Raw genomic sequence first — 23,133 nt, forward strand, 5'->3', positions numbered from 1 at the left:
GACTCTGAAAAACAAACTGAGGGTTCTAGAGGGGAGGGGGGTGGGAGGATGGGTTGGCCTGGTGGTGGGTATTGAGGAGGGCACGTTCTGCATGGAGCACTGGGTGTTGTGCACGAACAATGAATCATGGAACACTTCATCTAGAACTAATGATGTAATGTATGGGGATTAACATAAGAATAAAAAAAAAAAAGAATGAAAAAAAAAAAAAACCAGTGAACATTGCTGAGCACTACTGTGTGCCAGGGTCTATTCTAAGTCCTTAGGTGCTTTAATTGATCCTCATAGTGGCTCTATGAGGTGTGTACGGTTATTATCTCTATTTTACAGAAGAAGAAACTGAGGCACAGAGAGGCTCAATAACTGGCCCAAGGTTACACAGCTAGTATGTAACAGAGGCAAGATTTGAACCCAGGCAGTCAGAGTCCAGCATTTTACCCATGACACACTACAGCCTCACGAAACAAATCCTCAACTGTCTATGGCTTTCCTATGTGGGGAAAATGGGATCACCCGTGAGTGTGCAAAGAGAGGCCCGTTTGAACAACCAGAGGCAGAGACTCCTCCCTGAAACTTTCGCTAGCCCTGTACTGTCTGCCTACTCTGTGCCAGGCCCCGCGCTGGGCACAGCAAGTAATGAGAAGGTGAACCTGGCCTCTTCCTTTAGGGGGGTTGGAGTCAAGAATGTGTCCTCGGGACGCGTTTACAGGCCCAGAGCTGCTGGCCCGGCTCTGTGCTGCATCTTATTTCATCCTCCATTTGAGGGAGGAAACTGAGGCTCAGGGAGCTTGGGAAACTGGCTTACACAGCAGAAGTCAGGATTTGAGTTGATCTTAACACCGTGCTGTTTCTCACCCAGCCAGCTGCCCCTGCCCTACTGTGAAATCCACCCCGCATGCAGGAGCGGCCCGCATCCACAGACACCTGCCCCCCCCCATCGGGGCGGGAACTGCCTCCAGGGCTGCCCGCCCCTGCCCCCCATGCCCGGTGACGGCTGCTGCCCGTGACCCTGGCTCGTGGGTACCCTCCCAACGTGGCCGTGGCCAGGAAGAGGTGCTGGACCCGATGCGTGACCCCATGCCAGCCAGACCTGGGGGCGGGCAGGTACCCAGGAAATGGTGGATCACACTGTTGTCACTGTTTTCTGTGTGTCTTAATTCTGTGCATTTTCATGAAGAGTTTCAGGAGCTGCCGCCAGGCCCTGGCCTCACGGGGCTGAGGTCACCTCAAAAGGTCTGCCCCCTGTGGAGGGCTATTGTCAGCCCTTCCAGGCACGGATTCTCTTCTAGTCTCAGAAGACCTCCCCAGGGATGCTGCCTGCCGTGTCTCTCTCTCCCTCCCTCTCTCTCTCGTCTCTGTCTCTCTTGGCGCTGGCCCCTGCCCCCGTGCCCCCACGTGTCCTGTGTGCCCGCATGTCTGCTTTTTAGCCTAGCCTGGGGCTGGGGCCCTCGGGGTCTCTGTACCTTCTCCAGGGTGTATGTCAGGGGGGCTTTGCCCCGAGGCCTTGGCTCCTCCCAGCTCAGAACCACATAGGCATCACAGATCTCGCTGGCGTGGACGTTGGTGGGGGGCGAGGGGATGGTCACAAAGTCTGGAATCAGTCATTGAGGAGCAGAGATGGGTGAGCCCTCAGAGACCCCTCATTTCATAAAGGGGAAATGGGCCCAGAGAGGGGCAGGGACTTGCTCCGGGTCACCCAGCAAGGCCAGGCAGAGTTAAGGCCAGAAGTCAAGTCTTCTCCAGAACTTTCCCCAGCATGCTCCCTCCTCCACAAGGGGCACGGTAAGACGGGCGGCAGTCACCCGAGAACCCTAGCCTCCAAATGGACCTCACCCGCCCTCATCTCCCCATACCCCGCACACAGACACCTTCTGCCTCCCTGCCACTTTGTGTCCCCAAGTTTCCAGAAACATAAAGGAGGCTGGAATCTTGAGGCAAAGTGTCAGGAGGTTCACACGTACCTTCAAAATCATCTGTGCTGACTGTGATCTTGTTTCCCAGATCAAAGGAGATCTCTAGGGTGGAGAATGGACCATGTTGGGGGAGAAGTAGGGGTGCAGGGTGTGTGTGGGGGGACAGCTGGGCCAGGAGGGATCAGGGTAGGACCTGCCCACTCTGGGTACTGGTTCCTCACCCTCTTCCCAGTCCTGGCCTTTGGGCCCCTCACTGTGTGACCTCAGGCAGGTGCTCTCTGAGCCCCCATATTCTCCGGGGTCCAAAGTGGAAGAAACACTGCTGTTCTAGACCCCGAGAGATGCTCTGTCTTCTTGGGACAAATGGGGACAGAGGAGAAGTGATGTGCCTGGGGTCAGATACCTAGGGCAAGGTGGAGCTGGGAGGCAAACCCACGTCAGGCTGACCCCTCAAGGCTGAAAGGGCGGTGCCCCCCATGTCCCCCCAGGCTCGGGGCTCCTGAGGCAGGGCTGTTTTCCTCCTTCAGATTAAGGGCATCTGAAGAAGGTGTGGTTCTCCCTCGGATTAGCATCTCCTGTGGACAGATTTGTTTCTTCTGTCAGACTAGTTGTACCTTCCCCCTCAGGCTAGGGGCTCCTAAGGACAGCACCGTGCTTCCTGCAACAGCCTAGGGGCTCCTGAGACTGTCTCCCTCATCCGACTAGCAGTTCCCGAGGGCTCTGCCGTGTCTCCCCCAACTCCCCTGGGAATAGGGCTTGGAATGGGGCTGTGCCACCTGTGTCCTGCGTGAGGTGGTCCTCAGTGGGCCTTGACTGATGCTCTAGAATGTTCCTCAGGGCCTCTGTACTTACCTTTCTTTCTCCGGGCTTCATCAGGGTCGCCCGTGACAACCAGTTCTGATGCCTTGGAGGGGAGGCTCCTGCCTGCCCTGCTGACGGCTCGCACCCGGAACCGATAGCTCTGGCCTTCGAGGAGGCCTTGGATAGGGCACCGACAGGTCCCGCTGGGGGCCTCGTGGCAGGGCACCCACTGCCCAGACTCGCCCTGGCACCTGCGGGAGAGAGGCCCCAGCTTCGGCCCCTGCCCCCGACGCACGCCTTCCGGGTCTGAGCCCCTCCCAAGGCCAGTCCTCCACCCCAGGCTGCCAGTTAGAGTCCTGTTCTCCACTCAAAAGCTCGTGAATGGTAGAGTTCGGATTTCACCCCAGGGCTGTCCACTCCCTCAGAGCTGGGGCTCTCTGGGCCATCCGGGTACCACTGTCTTCAGGTGGTACACCGGCCCGCGCTGCCAGCTGGATGGGGCAGTGGGCACATGGGGTCTCCCTCCTGGCCATACCACTGAAGAGCAATGTGACTCTGGGCAAAGTCATCACCCCATGTACCTCAGTTCCCTCATCTGTAGAATGGGGCACTAAAGAGTCCGCTGCTGCCCTGGATAGGATTGCAAGGACTCAGTGAGGTTAGGCGTGCAGCTCCAGGACCTGCTGTGAGTCCCCTCAGTGGCAGGATCAGGTGTCACCTCACGCTAGGGCCTGAGAGCTGGCAGCTTGTGCAAGAGGTGGGATGTCCTGGCCCCCACCCACCCCGTCCCTCCGGTCAGTGTTGTCCTGTCTCTGTCTGTCACTCAGGGACATATCCACTCGTGCTCACTTTCAAGCACTTAATGTTTGCCCCTCCCAGGGTCCAGAGGGCTGACTCCGGGGGTGGAATTCCAGGTATCGGAGGTGACAGATTTGGAGGCATGCATACCTTTCTCTTGCCCCTAAATTATATGACCTGGTCTACCTCATGCCCAGTCTGAGGCTAGGCATGGGGCTCCCTCTTTCCTGTGGCCCCCCACTCTTATTCTCACAACCAGGCAGAGCTCTCCCCTGGGGGCTCTTCCACTCGAGAGGCTGACTCACCGCTCGATGGAGTAGCCAGTGATGGGGTTGCCCCGGGTGTCGCTGGGTGGGGTCCAGGTCAGGATGAGGCAGTCTCTGTTCACATTCAGGCATCGGACATTCAGAGGGGAGCCTGGGGCCCCTGGCTTCTCGGCTGCTGCATCTGAGACCCAGGGTGGGGGTTGAGGAAGGGAGGGCGGGGAGGAGAAGGTTCTTCCAGTTGGGGTCTATTTGGCCACTGACCCCTCCCACTCCCTCCCACCCCTCCAGGGCTCAATTGTGATCTTGAGGACCAGGACCTGAACAATAGCCTCCTCCCTTTTAACCATAGCAGCTGGGGGGGGCTGTGAGAGTACCAATCATCAGGGGCCCATTCTACTCTACGCCCCTGAATGATCAGTGTAATTAATCTCTGAGCCCTGTAGCATGCCTCCATTTAGTGGATGGGAAAACTGAGTCTCAGAGGAAAAGTGACTTGCCCAAAGTCACCAGCTAGTGGGGTGGCAAAGCCAGGATTTGAACCCAGATCAGTTCAGAGACCAAGAGGCAGAACTCACCAGGTACTAGAATCATCCCAGCCCACTCTCAGCCCTCCCTCCCCAGCTCCTAGTAAGTCTGAACTCAAGCGGTGTCCTATTGGAGGGCCATAGGATGCCACAGGGATTCTTAGAGACTCTTCACTCAACACCCCAATTTATAACAGGGAAACTGAGGCCCCAAGAGGGCGGGGAAACTTGCAAAAGGTCCGACAGCCAATCTGATTGCTGGGCTCCAGCTACACCTCCTACCCTCCAACCCCCCACTCACCTCTCACGAACACATAGGTGCTCTGCTCCTGGAGCCCAAAGGGGGAAGGGACCTGGACAGTGTAGAGCCCCTCATCCTCCTTGTAGGCGCAGGACACCTTCAGGGATGCCTGGCGGTCTGCGTAGAGGATCTGCCGGCGTCCTGAGGGTCTCAGTAGTCTCCCTGAGGAGGGGTGGGGTCCAGTGTGAGCTCTGGCCTCACCTGTGAACCTTTAGATGGTCTGGGGGTTTAGGCAGAGGCGTGGCTGGTGTGGCTGGTGTGGCTGGTGTGGCTATAGCCTGAGGCTCAGCCGGGGAATTGGGGGGGGTGGCCCTGAATTCTCCTCTGCTGAAGGCTTGGGGAGTGGGGCAGGGTCCAGGGAAGGGGTTGGTGGCTCAACATGGGAATGAGCATCTAAGGAAGTGGTCAGTGGCCCAGTGAGGAGTTGGAGGTGCTGTGGGAAAGTGGGAAAAAGAGAGGTGGGCCCCTTTGTGAGGGTCAGTGTCTCTGCGCGGGGGCTGGGGGCTCACTGTGGGTGTTGGGGGCTCCGTGGCTGGGGATTGTGAGCTCAATGAAGGGAGTGGGGGCTTGCTGAAGGCATGGAGGCTCAGGAAAGGGGCTGGGGGCTCGCTGAGGGAGTTGGGGTGTCCGTGAGGAGGGTAAAGGGCTCGTTGAGGGAGGTGGGGGCCAGTGAGGAGAGTGGGGACTCAGCAGTGTGACCTCAGTGAGAGGGATGGGGACTCAGTGAACGGGCTCTGGGGCTCAGGGAGTGGGTCCTCCCCTGAGGCCACACTGTGGGGCCAACCTGCTCTGTGTTCCTCCCTCCTGCCAGGACCTCCATTCTGGAAGATCTACAGGCTTGGGAAGACATCTCAGGCTTATGGCAACTGTCTCTCCTTCTGGCTTTTCCGCTCTTCTGCCCCGCCCCCCGCCCCCAGCAGGTGCGGCCTCCCTGGGGGTGCTTGCCGGCTGCTCTGCTCCTTGTCCTTGGGCTGCAGGCCTGGTCACAGGTGGGGAAGGAGGTTCAGCCATCCGTCTCCTCCCTGGCTGTCAATGGGCGGCGGCTGCGACTGTGCCTTGGCTTCCTCCCGCCTCCCAGATGAAGAGCCCCTTGCGTTCATGCACATCTGTCTATCCCCGCCCGGGCACCCAGCACAGGGCCTGGCACCCACAGGGGCTTGGTGACCTTTGTAGGGTGACCTGGTCTGAATGCACCTGGCTGGGCTCCTGTTTTCTTCGGCACTCATTACTCAGCTTATACCTGGGGAGGGGCATAGCCGAGTTTCTTTCTCCATTGACCCAGGGACCCAGGGCTGGGGTGGAGCCAACGCTCTGGTCCCTCTCTGGCTTCCATCTCTGTCCCTGAAGACTGGGGACCAGGACAGGGGGGCCTCACCATCTCGGCGCCACTGGATGTTCTGCTCAGCATCTAACACGTCTTCCGAGAATAAGCAGGACAGGGAGAAGGGCTCCTTCTCTCGGGCAAAGACTGGCTTCAGCACCGAAGTGAATTCCACGTTGGGGCCAAGCATCAGTCCTGGGGGTGGGAGGAGAAGTTAGGGCAGCAGTCTTTGGAGGCCACCAGCCTAGCCTGGGACATCCCCACTCTTCTGAGTCAGGATTCATAGTTCCCGGGGGTGGTCTTTTTTTTTTTTTTAAGATTTTTATTTGTTTGTTTAACACAGAGAGAGAGAGCACAAGTAGGCAGAGCAGCAGAGAGAGGGAGAGGGAGAAGCAGGCTCTCCGCCGAGCAGGGAGCCTGATGCGGGGCTCGATTCCAGGACCCTGGGACCACAACCTGAGCCGAAGGCAGCCGCTTAGTGACTGAGCCACCCAGGCGCCCCCTGGGGGTGGTCTTAACCAGGAAGTATGGGCGGGGCCGAGACTTATCTAAGTGGGATCAGATGAGCCAGAATAGCAGGTACCAAAGGCCACGTCCTTTGTCTGTTTGGCTTTGCCTTTCTCACTCAGTTTTGGCCCCTGGCTAGCTCGGCAGCTGGGGGCAGCTCTGGGGTGCCGGGGGGCCCCCACTAGTCAGTCTGCAAGGATGAACAGCTCACAGGCAATGACATACCTTTGTGGGCAATGGATGGATGATATTCTAAAGGGGGCTGTGGACGGTAGGACGAGGAACCCAGACACCCTCCTCCCCGAAGGCTGTCCCTCCCTGAGCCTCCTTACTTTTAAAGATCTCCGAATCGAAGCCAGCGTCCTTCCCCACGTAAGCTGAAAGCCCAAGGCAAATGGAGTTTGAGAAGGTTCAGACCTCACGTCCCTAATAGATTAGAGGCGGGGGCTTGGCTGTGGGTTTGAGTCCTGGTCTATTGGTGGGTTCTCCTCTGGCTGCTGGAAGATCCTTCACCCCCTGGGCCTCTCTTCCTTTCTCGGTAACGTGGGGACAGTGGCTCCTCGCTCCTGATGGTGGGGTTCTGAATAAGTGAGTTCACATGAACTAAGCCCTCAGACAGAGCCTGGCACACGGCGCTCAATAAATGGTGGTTTCCATCCTCTGCCCAGACCCACTGCCAGGATCACATAGTCTTCATAGACGCCAAGTCTGGTCGGAATGGGATTTCTGGTGGGTTCAGGGATAGCCAGCAGGAGAAGGGCAGCGCTGACATTAAGATGGGGGCTTAAGGGCGACATCCAGGATGATGTTGACACAGACCACCAGAGCATAATAACAGCCCTCGTTCACAGGGGACATACCACGTGCCGCATATTAACTCACATAGAGTCCTCCCAGTACCCTGTCTTTTGGTGCCATTATCATCCTCTCATACAGATGAAGAAACTGAGGCATAATCGCCCAGCTAGTACCCCAGCAGCCCGAAGCCATGATGTGACTGGTCCCTGGTAAGGCCCTTCCTGAGTGAGGCCCGGAGGGGGCTGGGAGGCCGCCCAGAGTCACACAAAGTCAGTGAAAGACTCAGGATTAGAACCCAGACCTCCTGCCTCCCAACCCAGGGCCTTCTATCAGTTGCTATGGAGGTGAGAGCAGGGGAGGGATGGTGATGACCGTGAGTGGATGCTCTTAGTGGGAGCCTGGCTGGAGTCTGGGGGCCAAGAAGCCGAGTGGATCTCAGAGTTGCTGGCCTTGGTGGAGAGAGGGATGGGGGTCTGGAAGAAGGGATGGGAAGGATGGGTGGACAGAGGGAGGCAGGGCCCTGATGCTTGACCTTGGGCTTGAATCTAGGCACAGCCTATAAGGACAGCTCAAATTCCACAGAGAGCCGGACTGGCAGAGGGGACAGCTGCCTCCCAAGAGCTATTTGGGGAACAGGGCAGGGGGATGGAGAGGAGTGTGAAGGACAGTTTAACAAGGTCTGGTGAGAGGCAGGGAGCGGGCTGGATGCCAGCCTGTCTGTTGACCAGGGAGTGTGTGTGAGTGTGTTTGTGTGTGTGTGCGTGTGTGTGTGAGTGTGTGCATACGCAACCTCTCTCTCAGGGGCCCCGAGGACAAGGCAGCACTCTCCTGGGCCCAGAGGTGTGGCCTCCTGGCTAGGCTCCACCCTGGTCATGGTGCGGGGGACAGAGAGCCATGGCTTCCCTAAGTCTACTACACGCCAAGCTTTACCTCTACCATCTCATTTAATCAACCAGAGCACCTGAGCGAGGTGGGAGGAGTCCCCCTTTACAGACGAGGAGGCTCAGAGAAGTGAAGTGAGGTGGCCCAGGCTCCCACAGCCGGTCAGAGGCAGAGCCAGCATGTGGACATGGGTCTGGCTGACTCCTGAGTGTCTCCCCTGCCTTATGCTCTCATCTCAGGTGCCCCTGGGGGAACCTCCAGGATCGGGAATCACACCAGTCAGGAATTGCACCAACGGCAAATAAACACCAGCACCCAAATGGGGCAGTGAGGCCCAGAGGGGAGTTGGTAGGGCTCAGCCTTTCCCCCTGAGGACCCCTCAGCAGGGCTGGCAGGGCCGGGCCACCGTCCCGGGGCCCCTGAGCTGGATCCAGACCCACCCCAAGCCCAACCCGACGAGATGAGCACGCTCTTCGGAGGTAATTGTATAGGATCTACAGTCTGAGGGAGGCGACTCTCCCTTGCTCTGCAGGCCCCAGGGAAGTGAGTCTCTGTGGCTGTCTTGGTCACCCGATCCCAGGCCCAACACCCCTGCGTCAAGGGGCCTCCCTCACGTCTGCGTGCGGACGCACGTCCTCATCTGCTCACTGTGGGAGCAGTGAGCAGTGGGCCTGGCTGGTGGGAGCGGGAGTACTTACTTCGGACAAGGACTTTGGCGAAGGACGAGGCCTGGCCATAGGTGTTCTTCATCATCACCGTGTAGGTGGCTGCATCCTCAAGGGTGCATCTGAAAAGGAGAGAGGAAGTGCCCCCCAAGACTGCTGGGCTCCATGGGAAACTCCAGTCCCCACGTGTCGGGGCGGGGTGGGGAGAGGCAGGCATGCCCATGAGGGCTTCGGGGTGGGGGGAGACTTTAGGCTTTAGCTCAGGCCCCACCTCTGAAAAAGCTGTGTGCCTTTGGGCCGGCCACTGCCCTTTGCTGTGCCTCAGTGTCCTTTTCTGAACTAGGGACATAACACCAGGCTGACCCAACTCAGGTGAAAGTACTGTGAAAATATGATCGTTAGTACTGACTCGGTAGGATCAGACAGGTTAAGCGATTTGCCCAGAGTCACACAGCACCCCGAATTCAACCCAGCTTCAAGGTGACAAGCTGTCTCGCAGGCATAGCCTCCTGCCCTGTCAACACCTCCAAATCAGAATCCTGGAGCAGGAGTGGGGCTCGACTGCCAGTCTGTGCCTGAACTGGGCCGGATGCCCAGGTGTTCTCAATCTCAGCCCTGGGTCTCGTCACTAGTCAGGACAACCCTGTCTCATTCCCAGGGCTTGGGCTGGCTCCATTCCAGGGCCACGCTGGGGACCACGAGAGTTGTTGGAGGGATGTGGCACGTCTGGCCCCATCAGCAAGCAGAGAGGCTCCTTGGTATCCCTGCTCTTACCCTGGCTGCTCAGGGTAGGAATCCCTCTTGCTTCAAGCACCAGTCCCACCTGCCCCTCCAAGCAACCTTGACCCTGCATGCCTTCCCTGACTGTCCAGCCCATAGGCACCGCCCTTTGTGCAATTGTGTGGTCAGATACTTATGTCCACGTCTCCCCACTTTGCTTCTGGAGGGTAGGATCAATGTCCTGTCCAGGTTTGTGTCTCTGAAGCCCAAATTGGTTGAGATGGAGGGATTGCCATACTGGAAAGAACCCAGGTGGAGAGAACAGCCTCAAACCCAGGCCCTGCCCTGCACAAGCCGTGCAAGACCCTTCATCTTTTAGAGCCTGGGTTTCCTCTCCTGTACCATGGACAAGGCTTCCCTGAAAGAACGGTGGTGGGCATCATCAATCATGTGCGTGTCACTCCTCACACAGGGCTTGGCACTGGCAGGAATTCAGCACGTGACGGCTCATGCGAGCTGTAATGTGTGCTCTGGCGGGGATTGTGCTCAGATCCCCTGGTGCCCGCCCTCCATGCATGCTGCTTCTCCCTTCATTTTTTTTTTTTTTTTCTTAAATAGGCTCCACACCCAATGTGGGGCTTGAACTCACGACCCTGAGATCAAGACCCGAGCCCATATCAAGAGTCAGATGCTCAACTGCCTGAGCCACCCAGGTGCCCCACTGCTTCTGCCTTCAAACCATGCTTAAGACTCACCATCTCCTGACGGGCCCATCTAACTCTCTCCCCTCCAACCACTTCCCCTTGCACTCATGCCTGTGTGTGTCTGTGTGTGTGTGTGAGTACGCACGTGTCCATGTGTTTTCTCTCCCCTGCAAGGAGCACTCCCAGCATTTCTAGCCCATCCATCTGGCCTTTGACTCCAAATTTCCCCTCGTGTATTCCAAGGCATCGGAATGACATGGGAGTGTCTGTTAAATACCGATTTCCAGGCCCCATTTTAGAATAAGACCCACTTAACCTGACTCTCTGGAGGCAAGCGGAGGGCCCATCTCATGAATCAGTGTTTTAATAAGCACCCCAGGTTCTTCTGAAGATGAGGCTGACTCAGTTAATAAGGATTTGAAACCCTGCTCTGGCTTCGGGGGTGTTGGAACCCCGGGGGGGGGGTCATGGGTCTCCCTAGGGGCCACAGTCTCACCTCCTAATCTCCAGCGTCAGCAGCCCATAGTTGTTGGTGATTCGGTACTTTCCGGCGGGAAAGAGGCGGGGATCGATTCGCATGTCATTTTTGTACCTGTGGGGACACAGTGGTCTGTGGCAGGCAGTGTGGCTCTGAGGGGAAAGGACCCAGAGGCTCTCAGACCTGGATTCCAACCTCAGCTTTGTGCTGTTTACTTGCCTATGTGACGCAAGGCAGCACTTTCACTGTTCTGAACCTCAGTTGTCCTCATCTGTGAAATGGGAGTAGTAAGAGCACTGACCTCATAAGGTTGCTGTGACAGTCCAATGGGATAAGATATGTAAAGCTTTTCTCTGGTGCCCCGAACACTGTCGGTGCTCAAAGGTTCATTCTCCTTCTGGGCTGTTGGTGGGGGCAGGGAAGACGGAGCCTGTAATGAGGGGTAGCTGCCCCCAGGGCCCTCCTCTCTGAGGGGGTTGCCACGGAAGGTACCCCATTCTTCCTCCCTTGTCAACCTCTCAGGAGGGCAGTTCTTTATCTTGGCTCTCGTTGGAGTCCCTGGAGAAAGCTTTCAAAGTCTCCATGCTGGGATTTTGAACAGAAGACTTTGGAAATTTGTATCAGAAGCTGTTCATTGGTCTCCAATAGCCATTCGCTCTTATTCTTTTTCTTTCTTTTTTTTTTTTTAAGTTGGCTCCATGTTGGGTGTGGAGCCCAACACAGGGCTTGAACTCAAGACCCTGAGATCAAGACCTGAGCTGAGATCAAGAGCATGACGCTTAACCGCCTAAGCCCAGGTGCCCCTCCCTCTTATTCTAAAGGAGCAAGATTCATCACTGAGCCACCCCGTGTGTAACCGGTTTCCTGCCCTCTCTTTCTTTTCTTTCTTTTTTTTTTTCTTAAAGATTTTATTTATTTTATTTTTGAGAGAGAGAGAATAAGAGAGAGCACATGAGAGGGGGGAGGGTCAGAGGAAGAAGCAGACTCCCTGCCAAGCAGGGAGCCCGATGCGGGACTCGATCCAGGGACTCCAGGATCATGACCTGAGCCGAAGGCAGTCGCTTAACCAACTGAGCCACCCAGGCGCCCTCTGCCCTCTCTTTCTACTAGGTGTGGCCAAGTGACTAAGACTTGTCAACAGAGAGTAAGTACAAGTGCCATGTGGCTGCTATTAATGAGCCTTTACCCCCTTTTATGTCATGGTTCCCTCCATGCTACGGCAAGAACGTGGCCCAGACAGCTGCCATCTCGTACCAGGAACCCCGGGGCTGTGCCCTCCAGCAGTGAGGAGAGCAGGCCTGAGTCCCTGAGGAGTCTGTGAGCGGAGTCACTGAAGCTGCCCCACCCTGTCTACCTCAGGCATGCAGACGGAAGAAAAATAAACTTCTGTCTTATTAAAGCCATTAAGAAAATCTCCATACACGGGCTGCATCCCAGATCATTCTGGAGTCAGAACTTCTGGGGGTGGGGCTCTGTCCACAGCCTCTTGCTGGGGTTTGGAGGTCTAAGGAGTTACGGCTGGCGAGTGAAAGTCTGTGAAGCCTGGGAGGCCTGGGTTCTTGATGCACCTTGCTGTGTGACCTTGGGCAAGTCAGTCCCCCTCTCTGGGTCTCTGTGTCCATGAGGCTGTTGCATGGATAGTCAGCCCCAGGTGTTTGAGGTCGAAGAGGAGGCCACAGCTGAGAGAGGGCGCCCCAGGCTCAGTGCATCTCCTTCCTGGGGCTCGGCTCCCCCCACACCCTGTTTGTGTCCATGGCAACCAAACAGTGCCACACCCACACCCCAGGCCCGGCCCCCACCTATGAGGAACATTCCAGACACCTCAGCCTGGCCAGCTTCCAACTTTCCAAGAAAAAAGCAGCAGCTCTGGGCAAGGCCCCGGACAGCCAGAGACCTCAGTGTTCATCTTGCCCCTTCTCTGGGCCCGGGCTCCTGCCTCAACGACAGCCCCTTGAAGACCCAGGCTGTGCAGGTGACCCTAAGTGACAGCCAGTCATAAACCAGCATTAAGTCAGACAACAGAGGCGAGGCGCCCAGCCCAGAGCCTGGCTCAGAGAGCCCCTCATAAAAGAGTGAGATTTTCATGATTTATCTAAATGTTTTTTCTTCACATATTTCCGTACGGGATTTTACTTTTTAAGGCTGCTGGACCTGGGAGACTGATTCCGGTATCAGATAGAATCATGGCCAGGGCCCACTTCTGCAGCATAAACATGGCCAGACTGGGCCTTGCCGAGCTTGTCCTGTTGTTGCCCCTGCATTCAGGAAGTGCTCAATAATTGCTGAATGAACGTACTCGCCTGACAAGCCTGGGTGCGCCGGGATCTTCCTCTTGACCTGGGGGAGGGTGTCTGCCAGGACCTGGACATAGCCCTGGAGGCCAACCCCAGGGCAGTACGAGGCCCTGCCCAAAGCGACCAATGGCGGAAAACCGGATCCCCAAAACCAGGAGCACCGGCGGCCACCTGCGTCGCACCCGCTGGAGGTGGGCCTGGCCTTGCTTCTACCACTGGCCATGCTCAGCTCCCTGTTGTGGCAACATTGCTGGCAGGGTGGATAGGAGTGTCTTCCCTGAGAGGCTCCCTGGAATGCCCTAGCTGTGGGCCTCCCGTGCCAGGGCAGGGCAGGGCAGGGCAGGGCTTGGCCGCCAGGCAGGACAGCTGAGGTACTGACCCCTCCTCAGCCCAGGCCAGCAGGCAGGAGCAGTCCTCCTACCTGAGCAGCCACTTGCAGGCAGGGACTGCCTCGGTGCCCACAGGAATCCAGCGCCCAGCACGAATTCCAGGTCCTGGCACACTTTCGTGAATGAATGTCATCTGGCAATGACCAGCCCCGATTGCCAGCTCCCTCCATGCCTCTCCTGATTGCTCCTGGCCTAAGTGCTTTCTCTGCCTCTGACTTCTGAGGCATTACGTGTGCCTCAAGGAAGAACAACCCCAACGATCACTTTCCTATTCTCTAGCCCGGTAGGAACACCTATGGCTGGGAGGCGAGAGACCCAAGTTTGCATTCGGATTCAAACTGGCTGTGTGACCTTAGACAAGTCATACTACCTCTCTGAGCCATGGGTGGCCCCACGGCTCAAATGAGAAAAAACTGGTGGGTCAGGAAAAGTGAGTTCAAGGATAAGATGCTGCTTTTTCCTTTGTGATCTCGGTCACTTGTGTGCTTATCCTCTCTCCCCTACTAGACTATGGCCTTATTCACCCTCAAGATCTGGCTTATGTGTCGCCTCCTCTGAGAACCTTCCTGGATCCTCCTGGGGGGAGGCAGCCACCTCACTGTCTTCATCTTTACTCTTGTATTTCAAATTGCACCCATGAATATACTTCTCTGTATGTTGACATTTCTCTTCTGGGCTGAGAGTTCTCTGAGGCGAGATTATGTCTGCCTCAGTGCCTGAGTCTGGGCCTGGGGCAGATTACACTCCTGGTAACTATTTGTTGAAATCCTTTCCTTGTCCCCCAGCATGCCTGACCCCGGGTCTAAGACCCAGAGGGAGCTCCGTAAACAGTGGCTCAGCCGAATGAACGACAGGCCTCCCTCTGGTAGGACTGAGAGCCCGGCGGCTGCCATGCCCGCCCCCACCTCCAGCCCATACAGGAGACCCCTGCCACCTCCCCTCCCCTCCCTTCCTATCCCCTCGGCCAGCAAGGCCTAGACTTCTGCTATGGTTATGCTCCCAGGAATGGTGTCTTCTTTCCCGGCACCTTTCAAGCTCTGAGGTTTCCGTGTAGTTGGGGCATTAAATCCTCACCACATGCAGGCTGGGCAGGAGGCCTTCAACCCGTTTTACAGAACGGGAAACCGGAAGCAGGACCAGAGAGGCTGAGGCGTGCGTTAGTAGAGAGAGCTAGGTCTGGACACAGGGCTCCCACTCCAGGTCTGAGGTCCTCACTGGGGGCCCCCCGCCCTCCCCACCTCCCGTCCTGCTCCTCGGCCCCCTGCCCTGCCTCCCACCATCATCTTCCAACGCCCAGCTCAGAGCAGCTGCCTTCTGCCCCCAGAATCGGATTTTTACAAGTGCTGGCTCTCCAGTGGCCCCGTCTTCCTGCCCCAGGCTGGCGGGGAGGAGGCTAAGAATAACTCAGCCGAGCCTCGCAGCAGCTGCTGCTCTCTCTGGGGGGTGGGCAGAGCTCAGGGTCTGTGTGGTTGCAGCTTTTCTAAGGCAGCGAGAACTTCTGGCGGAGGAAGCAGGCTCGGAGAAGGGGACGGGCTGGGCTGCAAAGAACTCGCACTCATTTAACCCTGGAGGCTCAGGGCCCGGAGGCAGGGTGGGGACCCCTTCTCTCCTGCCCCAGCGGCTTACCAGGTGACCTGGGGCGGAGGCGAAGCCTGGACAGTACAGGTCAGCAGCACTGTGGTGTGCTCCCAGACGGCGTGGGAGCGCAGTGGGATCCAGAACCAGGGCCCCCGGCCGGAACACAGCTCCCTCAGCTCCTTGGCCTCCCGAAACTTCTCCTCCATCTGGAGGTGGGAGGGGGTCTGTGACTCCCATGAGCCAGGGCAATCACGTCTCCCCATCTTTGCTGTCAGCGTCCCCCCTGACCCTCAGGCTCTGGAGTCAGACCCCCATGGGCTGGAGCCCCCCCCTTCCCCTAACTGAGCGGCAAGGTGGCACAGAGGGCAGGACATGGGCTTTGGAGCAACTGGCTCAGGGGTCAAGGCCAGATTCTGCCACTTCCTACCTGTGAGACCGTAGGCAAGCCCTCAGTTTCCTTATCTGTAAAATGGGGATGATAATTCTATTCCCCCACCTTCCTCTGGTGAGGGGCTTGTGGTGAGGATTAAATGAGTTAGTACGTGAAGAATCATGGGCACTGAGAAAGCCCACGTGAGTGTTAGCTATGCTCTCCTGCCCCGGGGAGGGGGGCACGGAGGGCGGCTTCAGACCCCTGACGTTTGTCAGGAATAGCGTTTCCTGAGGCTCTTCTGGGAAGGTCATTTCACAAGCCCCGTCTGGTCTAATCCCCACCTCAGCCCCGAGAGTCGGTACACCACACACATGTGTTTTGCGGGTGACAAAACCGAGGCTCAGGAAGGGTAAGCTGCTTGCCCAAGGTCACACAGCAGGAGGGCGGGGACGCCGGCAGGGGGACCCCATCCCAGACCAGGGCCTGGACTCTGGCTGGGATGTCCGGCCGCCTCTAGAGGAGACGGCAGCTGAGGTGGGCGGCCCGTGACGGGTGGCAGGTCCCCAGACGCCCTCACCCGCCGCCTCAGCGCCTTCCGGTCGCGTCTCTGGCGCAGTAGCCACTGGGTCCGCAGGAAGGCGATCTCGGTCCTCTCGAAGTCGTTGCCGAAGCCCACTCGCTTCTGCCCCCGCTCCTCCAGCTCCACGGCGGAGGTCTGGCGCCTCAGCTGGGACTCCCTGCGCGGCAGAGGGGGTCGTGGGGGCGCCCCAGCCGGGGCCGCCCGCCCCCCCCCCACCCGCATTGCCCGCTGCACTTTAAGGTTCTTGAGGACCAGAGCAGCTTTTAAGCCTCTCTTGCCTCCAAAATACCCGAATGGGCCCTGCTTACAGTAGGTGCATAATAAGTACTATGGATATAGTTCCTAAGGCCCTTTCACAAAGTCTTTGTCCGTCTTGTCTTCATGACGACCAAGTGGACAGGAATAGTCCCCCTATTTTACAGGGCAGAGACTTGCTTCAAACTGGCCAGGACCCGGCCTTCTAACCCAGGACGCGGGCTCCCCCTGCTCTCCCGCGAAGCCCCTCGGCGAAGGGTGGACCCCCCACCCTCTCCCTTGGGGATGGTCCCTCACTACTGCCTGGGGACCCAGCCAGAGAGTGGTCTGGGCCCTTGTGCTAGATGTGTAACTTTGGGCAGATTCTGTAAGTCCAGTGTGGGAGCCTAGCAGAGGCAAGGGACTGGACAGGATGGCCCTTTCTCAGCCCAGTGGTCTCTGAAAAGGTCACCTGACTTACCAAGACGTCTCGGAGGAGGCCGTCAGGGCCAGGGCTGCTGCGAGGGCGTAGTCTGCGGCGCTGAACTGATAGTCTTGCTCGCTGCCCCAGGAAAAGGGAGTTAATGGCTCGTGCAGGATTGCCTGGGGATCTGGCCCCAGCGTCCCTGAGCTTAAGGCAACATCTACCTACCTGTCTTAGGACACTAGGGGCAGGGCTGTGCCTCCCCCCTCAGACTGGGATCTCCACAAAGCAGGGCTGTGCCTCCGCCCTCAGACCGGGTTCTCCAGAAAGAAGGGTCTCCAGAGGACAGTGCTGTACTTCTTACCTCAGACTGGCTTATCCAGAAAGCAGGCTATGCCTCCCCCCTCAGACTGGGGACCCCTAGGGGGTAGGGCAGTGGCCGGGGTGGGGTCCCTGATGATCCCACCTGCTGCGGAAGGTCCGCCTCCGCACTGAGGACCCCATGTGCAGGCTGTGCTGCCGCTCCTCCTTGTGCTCCTCCTCCTGGCGGTGTTCCAGCCGGTGGACCTCCATGGCCTGGGGGGGTCGGGGCTCCCCCACATTTCCAGGGCTGTGGGGCAGAGTCATGGCTGCGAGAGCAACAACCTGCCAAGCCGAGGTGCATGGTCATTCTACCAGGCATCTGGCCACCCCTTCTCCATGTGGTCCTCTCGGCATCCCTGGGAGGCTTGTGGGGTGCGGGTTCTCTCTCCAGGGAGCAGACGGGAGCATGGAGGCCGGGGACGGCAGGGACCTGGCCAACGGGACAGAGGCAGGCTTCGCCCTCTGAGCCTGGCTAATGCACCACTCCTTGCACCCTGCAGCTGCGTGAGCGCAGCCCCACATCGGGAGCAGCTCTGCCCTCACCTTGCCCGTCACCTGGGCAAAGCCCTCCCTTCTCTGGGCCTTCGCTTCTCAGGTGATGAGCGATCCAACACTGTGGTGTCCAAGGGCTTTCTGACTCAAATGGGCAGATGTCCTCCCTCCTCCTGCGCATGCCCACCCAGCCCTACCTCTGAGCTTTTGCCTGCACTGGTTGCTATTCTGAGGGAAACCTTTCCCTCCTTCTGGCCTGCTTAGCCCCACTCAGGCTCCACAGCCCAAGCAGAGACTGCCTCAGTTAGCGCAACGGTGGGGCGCGGAGACTCTGGGCGTGGTCCCGCTTCTCATTCCAGCTTATAAGTGTGTGCCCTTGGGCGAGACTCTGTGACTTAGTTTCCTCACCTGTAAAATGGGTCTACTGGCTTTCTGGGGTGGTTGTCAAGGTTGGAAGAGTGCTTGGAGCACAGGAAGTGCCGTGGAAGTATTAGACATTAGCATGGTTTTTCTAAGTAACCCTGCCGAAAAACTACCAGCCGCCTAGAATTTTCCCTCCTTTAATCCTTTTTATGCTTTTCTGTGTGCACTCCGAAGTCTAGCTCTGATTCAGAAAACACCTCCTCCTATGTAATTATTTCGTATTTGGACATCTTCCCTCTCCAACAAGACTATAAGTGAATTAAAAGTAACAACAGTTAGGGGCGCCTGGGTGGCTCAGATGGTTAAGCGTCTGCCTTCGGCTCAGGTCTTGATCCCAGGGTCCTGGGATCGAGTCCCGCGTCGGGCTCCCTGCTCCTTGGGAGCCTGTTTCTCCCTCTGCTTCTCTCTCTCTCTCTCTCTCTCTCTGTCTCTCGTGAATAAATAAATAAAATCTTTAAAAAAAAAAAAAAGTAACAACAGTGAGTGTTTACTGTGTGCCAGCCCATTATCATCCTGTTTTACAGATGAGGAGGGAACGTGCTTGCCCAAGGTCACCCAGCTGGTTGGGGGTGGGACCATGAGTGGTCCCCGACTCTGAGCTCTCTTGACATCTATGACACATGTCTACTCAAGGCCAGGCCTTGGCTATGGCTGGGCACACAGTGGGCCTTTCTTCTCATAAGGGGATCACAACGGAGTGATCCCCCTTTGTATTCCCGAGGCTCAGGTCTGGGCCATAGGTGGTGCCCAGTCAGGGTTGGATTCAGTTGGTGTGGAGGAGCCGCAGGGATCGGGGAGTGAATCCCTGGATATGGAGAGGCGGGGAGAGTGGGAGGCCCGGGATCGAGCTGGTTTGGGCTCTCACACGAAGTTCTTTCCCTGATCTGGGCCTTGGTGTCCCCACTGGTCTCTGAGGGCCCCTCTGATGCCGAGGCTTCAGGACGCTTGGTGGAATCCCTGGAGTGGCTTCCACACTTCCTTCCGGTGGGAGTTCTGGGGGGCAGGCCTCTGACCCGGGAGGGTCCTTGCCGGGCTTAGACCTGAGGTCATCCCTGGCCCCAGCCTCCCTGAAGGTCCTCCTGGCAGCGGCGGAACGTGTGTGTGTCGTCTTCTGACCTGGGTGTGCACACGGCCCCTGAAGGACCGCTTCTCTAAGTCCATGCCATGGCAGATGGGCCCGCTGACCTCATCAGAGCACCTTGGCCTGGTGGGCCTGTTCTGGGGTGTCAGGGGGCTCAGGCTCCTGAGGGGCAATCTCAGTGGGCATTTACCCCTTCTAGTTCCTGAAAGCGTGTTCCCTTTCAGTGATCTGGATTACTGCAGAGTGTTAGCCGGGACCAAAGGCTGCCCCCAAACCTCCTTGGCCTCCTCCAGATGACCTGAGCCAAACATTAACGGAGCAGTTACGCTTTGGGCTTCCCATCAGGCCCCTCCTGAGGAACAGGGTCTGCTTGCACCCAGAGAATGACTGGCCCATGCTCATTCTGTGCCTCCTTCCTCACAGCCCCAGAGGACAGCTCTGGGTACCAACCTAGGTGGGGAGGCCCCCTCCCCCAGCTCTCCTGGGACTCCTGGCCCTGGCCCCAGCAGCTGAGGAACGTTCCCTGGCGTCAGCTGCTGGCTTGCTTCCCCGGATGCTCTGTTCCTGATTAGCACCGTGGCGGGGTGTGTGTGCGTGTGCGTGTGTGTGTGTGTGTGACTGGCACCCATCCCTGACCTCTTGGGCCTCCCGCAACCAGACCCCCCCAGCTTTAGCAGATGAGCCAGCAAGTCTTTTTAAAGCACTGACTGAGGCTCAGGATTAAGCAGCAATGGGAGAGCAGCACCGCGTGTGTCCGGTGGGGAGGGGTCGGCGGGGTGTGGGCCTGCCCCCCTGCCCTCTGCCGGGGGTACAAGGCCTGGGCCGTGGGTCGCACGGCATGGCCTCCCCTTTTCTCCCGAGCCCCGGTCTGCTTTCCCACCAGGCCCTCTGACGGGCACCCCCAGAGACCAGAGACCCCCAGAGACCAGGGGCCGGGAGGCCTCGCCCCTTCCTCAGGAGGGAAAGAGAAGGGCACAGCGGCTGAGTGACTGGCAGAGCCCGAGGACGGAAAGCTGGGTCCCAGGGGCCGGCCGTGCTCCACCAGCTTCTGAGTCCAGAGTTCTGACCCTGCCACAGAGCGGCTGAGGCCGCCCCTTCCCTCTCCGGGCCTCAGTTTCCTGCCAGTGAGCCCGGGCTGGACGCGTGCCCTCCTGGCCCTGAGCTTCAGGCCTTGAGGGCTTCCTCCGTTTCCCTGGCTGCCCGGTGGGCCAACAGGCTCAGCCAGCGCTGCTCTCGCTCTGCCGGGCCTGCCAGTTCACCCCGGGCCCTTCCACTTTGCAGGCGTCCCCGACCGTCTCTCAAGCAGCTTTCACATCCCAGAGGGCTCGGCACAGATGACCGAGGGCCACACAGAACAGTGAGGGGGGCAAGGGTCGCCAGAGTGCCCTCCCATTGTCACTTGGGGTGCTACCTAGGTACGTGTGTACTTTCTCTTTCCAAATCCTCCAGGCTCCTTCCCCAACACACACACACACACACCCCACTTCGTAATGGAAAGCTGAGGGTCTCACTATCTGAAGGTGTCCCTCCCCACCCCGATCCCTGGAGGTGACTCACAGAAACAGCTGTACCCACTTAGGCGTCTCTGGGGAGAAGATCCTAGAGGATGAGAGGGACTTTGGCTTCTTCTTGCCCTGGGCTCAGCAGGGACTGGGAGAAGAATGTGATCCTGGAGCTTGCATGGGCCTTAAATATAGCAGCGCTGAGACAGTTGATGACAATGGATGGGAACTATGGGGAAGGGGGGGCAGAGAGGAGGGGCTGTCCTGTCAGGCCAGCCTCGCTCAGGCTCAGGCGGCAGCAACAGGTGGAGCCGTCCCCACCCCCACCCCAGCCTCTGCACACGGCTCCTTCCCTCAGGGTGAGCCCTTCTGCCCAATTCTAGACCCCACCCCCCCACCCCCAACTGAAGTAGAAAGGTGACAGCTCAGGCCTGGTTGGAGGGAAAGCAGATACGGGGTGGTTCTCCCTGCTACTGGGGTTCTGACTGGCACCTTGGGGCAGACACCCAGAGTCTCTGATCTGATCCCCCTGTGAACCGTGGAACTGCGAGGCTGGACGCTCTTCGTGAAGACAGTGGAAGGAATGTGACCTAAAACGAGTGTTTGGTGCTTGTCCCATATCACTGGCGAAAATGGAAGCAGCTTGCTTTTCATGCCAGGCCCTGTGTATGTATGGGGCGTGGCCTGGGCAGGAGGGGGGGGCTACCTCTTCCTTCACTGGCGGCATTTCTCGGGGTTCCTGTGTGGCCGCTCCGTCTTCCCAGCCTTTGCCACAGCCCCTCCTGTACCTCAGTTTTTCCCCCCACGTTCATTCACACCCACCCTTTGCAGGCAGAAGGGAATAACACCCATGGTGTGGAGGAAGTTTTAATTTAGGTGGGGAGACAGGCAGTTACCGCAGGGGGCGGGGGGATGCCATCAGGAAGGTACACCTGAGCCAGGTCTCAGGGGTTGAGCAGGTTTGAGGAAAGGGGGTGCAAGCTCTGGTCCAGAGAGCACAGCTCCCCTCCCTCGCCTCCTCCTGGGGTCTCAGGGGGGCCAGCAACACCAGGCCTGTCACTCTTCCTAACATCTCAGGGCCTACTCTCAAGAAAGAGAGAGAAAGTGGGAGGAAGGGGGAGGGGGAGAGGGAGAATGCAAATGAGCTCTTCAGCTAAAATCTTAGTCTCCTGCCCTATTTGAAACCCCCTTTTAAGCTTTCCTGCTTGTCCCCCTTCCTCCCTGGCGGCAGTGTTAAAAGCATCTCTTGGGGGAGAACATTTGGTGTCTCTCTTCCATCTTGTATCGAGCCAACCTCAGAAGGGCTTTCCAAGACCCACATGTATACATTCTCCGTGAGATGTGAGTGTGAATTTGTACATACAGCAGGGTGGTGTGGGCTTCCAAACCAGCAGGAGATAGACACTTAAACTGGTCCTGTAACCCCATTCAAGGCAGCCTGGTGGAGGGGCCACCACTTACTAGCTGTAGGACCTTGGGTAAGTCACGTCACCATTCCACCTCTGTTATCTGTACAGTGGGCTCAACGATGCTGGCCTTGCAGTGAGACTGAGAAGATTCGATTAGGGAATGTGAAGCCTGTGCAGAATGCCTGGCTACCCGCAGACACCTGCTAGACGGGAACTCCACTGATAACTCGGCAGCACTAGAAATGCTGAGAGCCTACCCTCCCTCTGTGTGTGGGATTCCCATTCACCCCAGGGATGCCCTCACTCCTCACTGGGGCATCGCCTCGGGGAGGTCTGGATGTGCCTTAAAGTGCACACAGCCGACTCCGCAGGTCATGAGGCTGAGCAGAGGTGAGACCTGGAATTACACAAACCTCGGCTTAAATCTCAACCTCTGGCCCCTGCTCTCACTAATGGAGGGACCCTGGCCTCCTCTCTGGGCTAATTCAGTTTCTTTACTGGTGAGTTGGAGGTAAGTTCTGAAACAACAGGAAGCTCGCCTGCCTGTCTTGTCCACTGTATCGCTAGCCCCGAGAACTGTGCCTGGCATACGACCAGCCCCTTGATATATGCTTGTTGAAGAATGAATGAATGAATGAATGAATGAATCAATACCTATCCTGCAGAGTGGTTGCGAGATTCAAATGAGGTTAAAATGTATAAATTGCCTGGTACAGTACCTGGCTCATCATGGCTAATACCCTCCATATTTCCTTCTTTTTCTCCTTTCTTCTCTTCTTCTCCCTTTTATTGCCTTCCCTGGATGTATGAACATTAAGGACAGTTGTTTAAATTCACGTACCCAACACCCTGAACTTCCACGCTACTTGTTCGGGCAGCAGCTGAATTGTGTTTGGCCAATGGGCTTCACCTGGTGGCCAAGGGGAGCGCTGTCTGGCCCAGTGCTTTCTCCCAACACCTCCTTTCTCCCTGCTTCTCTCCCCTCCCTCCCGCTGTCCCTCTCCCCGCTCAGTTAATTCCGCTGACTGTTCTTCTCAGACTTACAGGTCAAAATGTGTCTTCCTTATCCACTTCCTCCTGAGAGTGGGAAAGGAAAATGGGCTTGAGCAGCCCAGGGGCTGAGTGTGGGGGCTAGGCTCTCAGGACTATGACCCTCCAGCCACAGCACCCGAGGCCATTCCTGCCCCCGCTGATAGTTTCTGTCTCACTTTCTGGAATGGAGGGTGGGGACAGCAACGGGGCACCAGCCTTGACAGTGACACGTGGTCCTAGCCTCCTTGTTCAGGCTGACGCTCAGACCTGGGAGGGGCACA

General features: G+C 57.7%; 1 protein-coding gene across 3 annotated transcripts in view; it reads right to left on the reverse strand.

Moving 5' to 3' along the window:
- The window catches only part of MYOM3 (myomesin 3), a 54,563-nt gene extending 32,005 nt beyond the window's left edge, over positions 1-22,558 (reverse strand). Inside the window, exons 1-14 of one of the 3 annotated variants that reach the window (XM_081817727.1) lie at positions 22,540-22,558; positions 17,017-17,195; positions 16,608-16,688; positions 15,890-16,049; positions 14,988-15,145; positions 10,697-10,792; positions 8,810-8,898; positions 6,764-6,808; positions 5,979-6,119; positions 4,604-4,765; positions 3,818-3,959; positions 2,766-2,965; positions 1,962-2,015; positions 1,464-1,591 (exon numbers count right to left, since the gene is read on the reverse strand). In XM_081817727.1, the coding sequence (XP_081673853.1) occupies positions 1,464-1,591; positions 1,962-2,015; positions 2,766-2,965; positions 3,818-3,959; positions 4,604-4,765; positions 5,979-6,119; positions 6,764-6,808; positions 8,810-8,898; positions 10,697-10,792; positions 14,988-15,145; positions 15,890-16,049; positions 16,608-16,688; positions 17,017-17,195; positions 22,540-22,551 (1,647 nt within the window). In that variant the 5' untranslated portion in view covers positions 22,552-22,558. Of the gene's footprint in view, positions 1-1,463; positions 1,592-1,961; positions 2,016-2,765; positions 2,966-3,817; positions 3,960-4,603; positions 4,766-5,978; positions 6,120-6,763; positions 6,809-8,809; positions 8,899-10,696; positions 10,793-14,987; positions 15,146-15,889; positions 16,050-16,607; positions 16,689-17,016; positions 17,196-20,466; positions 20,616-22,539 lie in introns of those variants that run through there. The other 2 variants (XM_081817728.1, XM_081817729.1) reach the window with 2 other exon arrangements.
- Positions 22,559-23,133: the final 575 nt, after the last annotated feature.

This window comes from Leptonychotes weddellii, chromosome 4 (genome assembly GCF_054177405.1).
Source record: "Leptonychotes weddellii isolate Sample4059 chromosome 4, ASM5417740v2, whole genome shotgun sequence".
In the NCBI taxonomy this organism is placed as follows: Eukaryota; Metazoa; Chordata; class Mammalia; order Carnivora; family Phocidae; genus Leptonychotes; species Leptonychotes weddellii.